The sequence below is a fragment of the Helianthus annuus genome, chromosome 6 (genome assembly GCF_002127325.2).
Source record: "Helianthus annuus cultivar XRQ/B chromosome 6, HanXRQr2.0-SUNRISE, whole genome shotgun sequence".
Taxonomy (NCBI): domain Eukaryota; kingdom Viridiplantae; phylum Streptophyta; class Magnoliopsida; order Asterales; family Asteraceae; genus Helianthus; species Helianthus annuus.
The window spans coordinates 40,940,673-40,948,204 of record NC_035438.2 but is presented as its reverse complement, the minus strand read 5'-3'; the positions used below and the strand labels follow the sequence as shown (position 1 = coordinate 40,948,204).

The window sequence follows — 7,532 nt, the reverse complement described above, 5'->3', positions numbered from 1 at the left end:
ATGTTACATTTTTATATAAAATTACACCATTAATTTTTTTATCTTTAATTAGAATATAGTTTTGTTGTATATTAAAAAAATCAAACGTCTGTTATTACTTACTATGGAACTTTATTTTAATTGATTAAGTGATCACTCCACAATTTAATAATAGTACTTACTTTGGTGTGTATCCTAAACAATGATTTCTCACATATTACAAAACGTGGTAGTTGGCGATTAAAATAGTCACCAATTGCATATAGTGAACCGAACATTTTGGCAACCCTTGGTTATAAAAGTGAAGAAGGAAGAACACCAAAGACACTCACCAGCAGAAGAGAACTCAAACATCATATCTCATCTCTGAGGTCTCACTTTATTTCTTGAGCTTAAAGTTCTAATATTTCAATCTCTAATTTGGTATACATATATCTTATCTTGCATTTGTTATATGTTTATGCAGGTTATCCAATATATAACAACATGGGTGCAGGTGGCCGGATGTCAGACCCAACTGAGGGCAAAGATATCCTTGAACGTGTCCCCGTTGATCCACCATTCACTCTAAGTGATCTAAAGAAAGCAATCCCTGCCCATTGCTTCGAACGATCCGTCATCCGTTCCTCTTACTATGTTGTTCACGACCTCATTGTTGCCTATGTCTTTTACTTCCTTGCCAACACATACATCCCTCTTCTACCTACCCCATGGGCTTACTTAGCATGGCCAGTATACTGGTTTTGTCAAGCTAGCATCCTCACTGGCCTATGGGTCATTGGTCATGAGTGTGGACACCATGCCTTTAGTGACTACCAGTTGATCGATGACGCGGTTGGGTTCGTCCTCCATTCTGCTCTTTACACCCCTTATTTCTCTTGGAAATACAGCCATCGGAACCACCATGCCAACACAAACTCACTTGATAACGATGAAGTTTACATTCCTAAACGCAAGTCCAAAGTTGCCGTTTACTCAAAGCTTCTTAACAATCCTCCAGGTCGAGTGTTCACTTTGGTTTTCAGGTTAACTCTAGGGTTTCCTTTGTACCTCTTGACTAACATTTCTGGCAAGAAGTATGGGAGGTTCGCCAACCACTTTGATCCACTAAGTCCTATTTTCACCGAGCGTGAACGGATTCAGGTTGTTATATCTGATATTGGTATTCTCGCGGTTTTGTATGCAACTAAGCTTCTTGTAGACGCGAAGGGGGCAGCTTGGGTGACATGCATGTATTTAATTCCGGTGCTAGGTGTTCACATGTTTTTCGTGTTGATCACGTATTTGCACCACACCCATCTCTCATTACCTCATTATGATTCAACCGAATGGAACTGGATTAGAGGGGCATTATCGACAATTGATAGGGATTTCGGATTCCTGAATAGGGTTTTCCATGATGTCACCCACACTCATGTCTTGCATCATCTGATCTCGTACATTCCACATTATCATGCAAAGGAGGCAAGGGACGCAATCAAACCTGTCTTGGGTGAGTTTTATAAGATCGACAGGACCCCGATTTTCAAGGCGATGTGGAGAGAGGCCAAGGAATGCATCTACATCGAGCCGGATGAAGATAGCGAACACAAAGGCACATATTGGTACCATAAAATGTAATCAGTGTACACGAGCAATGCAAGTGTATTAAGTGTCCAGCTTTGTATTCCCTATATAATAAGGGTTGTGCATGGCTCAACCATGCATATTGATTATGTATTTTTTTTTTTTTTTTTATAAAATTTACGGCGTTGCCTCAACCGTGCATATTGATTATGTATTTTTTTCTATAAAATTTACGGCGTTCAAAAAAAATGTAGAGCAGTGGGATGGATCTCTGTGAAATTTTCTATTTGTGGTCTTCTTTGACTCTTGGGTACAGCTATCTCTGTTGACCCTGATCTACCAAGTGGCGGAACCTCTTCATATTATGAGGTAAATTGAAAAGCGTTTATAGATATTTTTAAAATCTAAAATGTGTATCTTAAATTGATTATTAAAACATCACATTATTATTATTATTAAATTATTATTATTATTATTATTATTATTATTATTATTATTATTATATAATTTATAAACTTTTTAGCTACACTAATTTTTGTTCTTTGATTTTTTTTCATCTTTTTTTTTGTCTACTTTTTGGTTTTTGTTTTTCTTTTTTAAGTTGTAATCGAACTTGATGTTTTACATGTAACAAAACGAACGGTCTAATACTGATCGAACAACGTTAGTACCGGAATTATATTCAATTTTATTGTTCCGACCGATGTAAACACATCTTGGTATTTTTTTGGTCATATCATGACTTTTTTTTCCTCTTTCGGTAAGTGTCGGTATCTTAATGAACTGAACTAATATCAAACGAATTCATGCCATTAACGTTATTTTTACTATTGCGTCTGTGTTTTCATTAAAAATTGGGTCGCCTCGGCGCAGAGCGCGGGTGTAACCCATTAGTTTTTTTTAATTTAGAAACAATTGTAACTGGGTTGGAGATTCAAAACATCTTAAATACCGAATTTCGTGTCTCTTACAAAATACAAAATTATCGTGTAAACAAAAACAAAAACCTAAATTATTTAATTTTTTTAATCTTTGTTTCATGTATTTAAAAAAATAGAGTAAATTACAAGTTTTGTCCTTTATGTTTGCATCAAATTTCAGGTGTTGTCCTTTACACTACAAGAAATTGGGCTTTTTGCGACAAGCCCTTTAGCGACGAAATGAAGTCGTCGCAAAAGGCCATGTATAGAGACGAAAATTGGTTGCTATAAGTTTTTCACAAAATTTCATTTTTCAGAACCTATGGGCACGAAAATTGGTTGCGATAGGTTTGGCGGGTTGGGGGGAAATTATCCCGCTTTGGGGAAATATGTGTTGAGACGAAATTTCGTCTCTGTAGATGAAAATTATTTAATTTAATTTTTTTTTATTTACCCAAACATATTAAGATTAAAAGGGAAAAAAAATTGTTAACCTATTGCGACTAAATATCGTTTCTATAGGTAGAAGCATTAATTTTGATATATTAAAAACAACACAACAAAAGAAACATCTCCATTGTGATTTCCTACTCATCCCTAAAACCCACTCGATCGTATGCTCCATCAATAAACTACCGCCGTCAAGATTTCCGGCATCTTCCCGCGAAATCCGGCAAGAAACTACCGCCGTCATTCGTAACTCGTAAGCTTCGACTGTCTGTTGTGTTGTTTCCATTCGTTTAGGGTTTAATTCTTCTCTATTTACAGATTTTTTGGCGATTTGCAGCAAGAAAATGAACCGAACGTAACAACAATTTAGTTTGTCGCGTGAGTTCAGCTGTAAGTAATCCTAAACCTAAACTTGACTTGCTATTTTTTAGGTATTTTTCAGTGAGTTCAGTTGTAGGTACTTTTAGTTTTGGGGCTTTTATGGTTCTTCGCTCCGAGTTCAAGTCTGATTTGTTTTCACCAAATTAATTCCTTTTTGCAGCGTTTTACGTTTCGTTTGTACCTGTTTTGTAGGAATTAGGATATGTTTTTCACTGTTTCCTTCAATTTCTCGCATTAATTTCGTGTAAGAAGACTAATTAGAAGCTGAGATCATAGTATTGTGAATAAGTTTCGTTAAGAGTGCTGATCTGAAGCGAATACGAACCTCATTTGATTCGATTTTTTATTGTTATGTATAGTAATCATTAACAGTAAGCAGCATTTACCGTTTCGTGTGCCTCAAACACACGGTGCTTGTTTTGTACGAATTATGATCTGTTTTCACCATTTTGTTCAATTTCTAGCAATAGTTTCGTGTACGAAGCGGATATCATACTGTTTTGAATCAGTTTTGTTAAGAATGCCGATCTGAAGCCAATACGAACCTCATTTGATTTGATTTGATTTATGATTGTATCATAAGCAGCGGTTATCATTTCGTGTGCCTCAAACACACGGTCCATGTTTTGCACGAGTTTGAATACAATCTGATGCGAATATGATATTTCATTCCGAGCAGGGGAAGAGGTCTGAAGGTTGTTTGTGATGCGAGAAAGAATGACGTTTTGGTACAAAATAAAATGACAGTCGAAGGTTTAGAAGGATCAGCTAACCAACTATCATGTGTGATGAAGTTTGGTGGATCTTCGGTTGCATCGGCAGATAGAATGAAAGAAGTAGCTGAGCTTATCCTCAGCTTTCCAGAAGAGAATCCTTTGATAGTTTTGTCTGCTATGGGCAAAACTACGAACAAGCATATAGTGGTTTGTGCAATCAATAATATATATTAAATTGATATTTTATCTCTTTTTACCAGAAGGTTTAAAGTTAAATATTTATTGTATCATAAAGGCTGGAGAAAAGGCTGCAAGCTGTATTTCGGATGTGTCTGAAATCGATGAGTTGAGTTTTGTGAAAGAACTGCACTACAGGTAAACATCTGGATTAATATAAAGTTACAGACATTAGTTTATGCTGATTGTGCATTGGTGTATATATGCAGGACAGTGGATGAGCTTGTTTTAGACAGATCAATCATTATAGGTAAGCTTCCAGTTTTTACAATTATTTAATCATTAAAGAGTTTTCTGCTTAAATATATCACCTGCTTGCATTTGATTAAATAATGAGGTGTCTGTAGAATCATGTGTGGATAATATTACGGTGGAGGGTGTCATTCAATCACTTTAGGGTGTTTGAGTTACCGTCTAGCCAATAATATCATGCCATGTCAAGTCCCCATTCCACTCCGCATTTTGCACTCAATTATGATTGGTTGAAAGGTGTTAGGACCCACCATTTACCTAATAGTCCTAGTTGTGGCGCTTGTTTGGGTGGTCCACTCGATACTTATGCATAGGGCTGTAAACGAACCGAACAAACACGAACAAGGCCTTGTTCGTGTTCGTTCGTTAAGGAAATTAACATGTTCGCGAACTGTTCACGAACGCTTACTGAACATAAATTTATGTCCGTGTTCGTTCGTTAAGGAAATTAAGTTGTTCACGAACAGTTCGTGAACACCGGTCTCGGACACAAACAAACACAAGCAAAATAAAGTTGAACGCAAACGAACATTTAACTTGAAAATAAAAAATAAAAACATTGTTATCCTTAAACATTGTATATAAGTAGTTAAATAAAACCATCAAATGATAAATCAAAACACAAGAAGTCTACTACACCACCAAACGATTAATCAAGTTTAACTAACTTAGTTATAATCATCCCCCAAAATGTCTTAAAATGTCCAAATTTTAACTATTTAGAAAAATAGGGTTTCAAGTTTTTAATATATTTAGATAAAAGGTTTATTATTTATTATTTTTTAATATAATCAAACGCACGTAAACTAACGAACGTAACCGAACATATTACCGAACGTTCACGAACACAATCGAACGAACGAGACATGTGTTCGTGTTCGTTCGCTAAGCTAACTGAACAAAACTTTTTGTTCGTGTTCGTTCGCTAAGCTAATCGAACGAACACAAACGAACTTCCCGCCGAACGGTTCACGAACTGTTCGTTGAACGTTCGGTTCGTTTACAGCCCTACTTATGCATGCATGAATGAACCTCAGGCAAGTCTTTTGATGTGGAAAGTTCAAGGTTAAATTCAAAAGTACAAATCTTGCAACTGATCTGATGATTGATGATGGCAGGTTTGTTTGTCAACAACTAACCGAAACTTTCCGGGTCGAATGGGACACAAAGAAGGTCAAATATATCTGGCTTCTCCTTATACGGCTGTAGCTTCGGCTTTGACCGGTTTTGTTACTGATCCAAGAGACTTTCTGCATTGAGCTTTCAGTGATGCAACCTTGTGAGTTTAAAAAAATGATATTTAGGTGCTAAAATAAGGTCGCTAGTCAAAACCAAAATGATTACGTGTCAGCTGAGCTATGTTTTGTATTAGAACATTATTGTTACTGTCAGTGGCAAACCCAGGAAATTATTTTTGTGGGGCGGAACTTTTAGGTTCGTTTGTCTATCATTAGATATTTAAAAAAAAAATCGGTTCGTTTCGGGTCGGGTTAGGTCGAGCAGGTCACAGACTAAAAAGATAAAACCAAATTAAATTTTAAATAAATAATAAAGTTTCCTCAATCTTCATTAGAAATCAGCAACGTCCCATTTTGGCTTCATGTAAGGATCAAAATTCAATCTTTTTATTATTTGGATAATCTTTTTGAAAAAATGATCATATTAACCAACTGAAAGTTGACCTTTTTATTAACAGGAGAAAGAGTTCTTTGCTGAAAGTTCCCAAAAACACCATTTCCCAATGGTTGCTGAAACTTGACACATATATACTAAAGGGAAACAAAATTATTAGGATTTGGCAATCAGGCTTGGCACCAGTCAGTGATACTGTAAGTTAAAAAAAATCTGACCCGACCCGACCCGAAACCCGTCCTGACCCAAACCCGTTTCGACCCGAATCAAAACAACCCTTTTTTATGTAATAGTCAATTTAATGATTGTCTTTGTTTTGAACGTCTACAAATCTTTACTTCAAGGTGTAAGAGTCTATAAGGTCATGATAGAAGAGTTGCTTGGCAAAGGAATGAAATCTGCAACAAATGTAATTAACTTCCTAACCTTTCTTTAATTACTTTTGTATTGTTTTTAGTTTACTACTCGAACCAATATTGAACGTAGATTATCTATTGGGGCTTTAGGTGTGCATGATTGGGATTTTTTGCTGATTTGGGGTTGACTTCGCACATCATTGGGAGTGGTTTCAGTTTGATCCCGATCATGACATTATTGCGGTATGTTGGTTAATCGGTTATTTGCTGGTATATTATCTGGAAAATAGTTGGGTGACATGGGTCGATGGTTTTGGTGGGTTATAACTTATATGGCAAGATTCAAGAATGGGTTTGGGAGTATGGGGATGATGGCTGGAGTGTGAAGATGGATGTTGCTGATAGCCTGATACTACTCGGAAGCTAGCTAGATGAAGCTGGATTTCTGAAGATAGTAGATTGGTTTTTGTGTAGTGTAGATCTGTAGATTTTGCTTTTGTTTTGTTTTATACTTTTATTTATGGTTTAAGGCTTAGAGTTCATGTTTTACACAAATGGAACGTAAATGTTATTGAGTTTTGAACACAGTAATTATTTTGACCGCTTGCGCGCGCGATGTTTAAATCCTAGTTTATATTAGAATTGAACATAGTTTGCTTTATAATCTTTAGTTTATTTTGGATTTTTACAGTTTTTTTTAATTTGGGAAACCTGGAAAAAAAATTTATAAAATTTAAAAAATATGAATTTTCCTTTCAACTGTAGCGACGAAATTGGGTTGCTATAGGTGACATATTAAAAAAAACATCAAAGCCTATTGTGACGAAATTTAGTCTCTACAGGTGAAAGCTTTAAAAAATATTAAAAACTTATAGCGACGAAATTTAGTCTCTACAGGTGAAAGCTCTAAAAAATATTAAAAACCTTTTCGCGACGAAATTTAGTCTCTATAGGTCAACCTATTGCGACGCCGTGTATAACGACGAAAAAACAGGCTAATACGACCGAGCAATAGGAACGACCCTATTGCGACAAAATGTCGT

At 35.8% G+C, this 7,532-nt stretch overlaps 2 protein-coding genes across 12 annotated transcripts; both read left to right on the top strand.

The window, feature by feature from the left end:
- The first annotated feature begins 285 nt into the window (after positions 1–285).
- On the top strand, positions 286–1,746 carry LOC110865236 (delta(12) fatty acid desaturase DES8.11-like). Its single transcript, XM_035974541.1, has 2 exons — positions 286–350; positions 446–1,746. The coding sequence occupies exon 2, from the start codon at positions 466–468 to the stop codon at positions 1,597–1,599; it is 1,134 nt and encodes a 377-aa protein (XP_035830434.1). The 5' UTR covers positions 286–350; positions 446–465; the 3' UTR covers positions 1,600–1,746.
- A 1,243-nt stretch (positions 1,747–2,989) lies between these two features.
- LOC110865237 (aspartokinase 1, chloroplastic) lies at positions 2,990–7,118 on the top strand. 11 transcript variants are annotated; one of them, XR_004860612.1, is made up of 9 exons: positions 2,992–3,168; positions 3,234–3,305; positions 3,976–4,219; positions 4,308–4,387; positions 4,459–4,499; positions 5,620–6,330; positions 6,478–6,542; positions 6,640–6,732; positions 6,830–7,118. XR_004860612.1 is itself a non-coding variant. In XM_022114471.2 (7 exons), exons 3-7 carry the CDS (start codon positions 4,037–4,039, stop codon positions 6,664–6,666), a joined length of 396 nt encoding a protein of 131 aa, XP_021970163.1. In that variant the 5' UTR covers positions 3,003–3,168; positions 3,253–3,305; positions 3,976–4,036; the 3' UTR covers positions 6,667–7,118. The 11 variants fall into 11 exon arrangements, 2 of the variants coding, with proteins under 2 accessions (XP_021970163.1, XP_021970162.1); XR_004860609.1 differs by having other exon boundaries at positions 5,620–6,103; positions 6,198–6,542; positions 6,640–7,118; XR_004860610.1 differs by having other exon boundaries at positions 6,640–7,118.
- Positions 7,119–7,532: the final 414 nt, after the last annotated feature.

Excerpts from the sequence above, each read along its gene's own strand:
- LOC110865236 (XM_035974541.1), top strand. The coding sequence starts at position 466 with ATGGGTGCAGGTGGCCGGATGTCAGACCCAACTGAGGGCAAAGATATC.
- LOC110865237 (XM_022114471.2), top strand. The coding sequence starts at position 4,037 with ATGACAGTCGAAGGTTTAGAAGGATCAGCTAACCAACTATCATGTGTG. Across the intron at positions 4,220-4,307 it reads CTACGAACAAGCATATAGTG|GCTGGAGAAAAGGCTGCAAG; the intron begins GTTTGTGCAATC and ends TGTATCATAAAG. Across the intron at positions 4,388-4,458 it reads GTGAAAGAACTGCACTACAG|GACAGTGGATGAGCTTGTTT; the intron begins GTAAACATCTGG and ends GTATATATGCAG.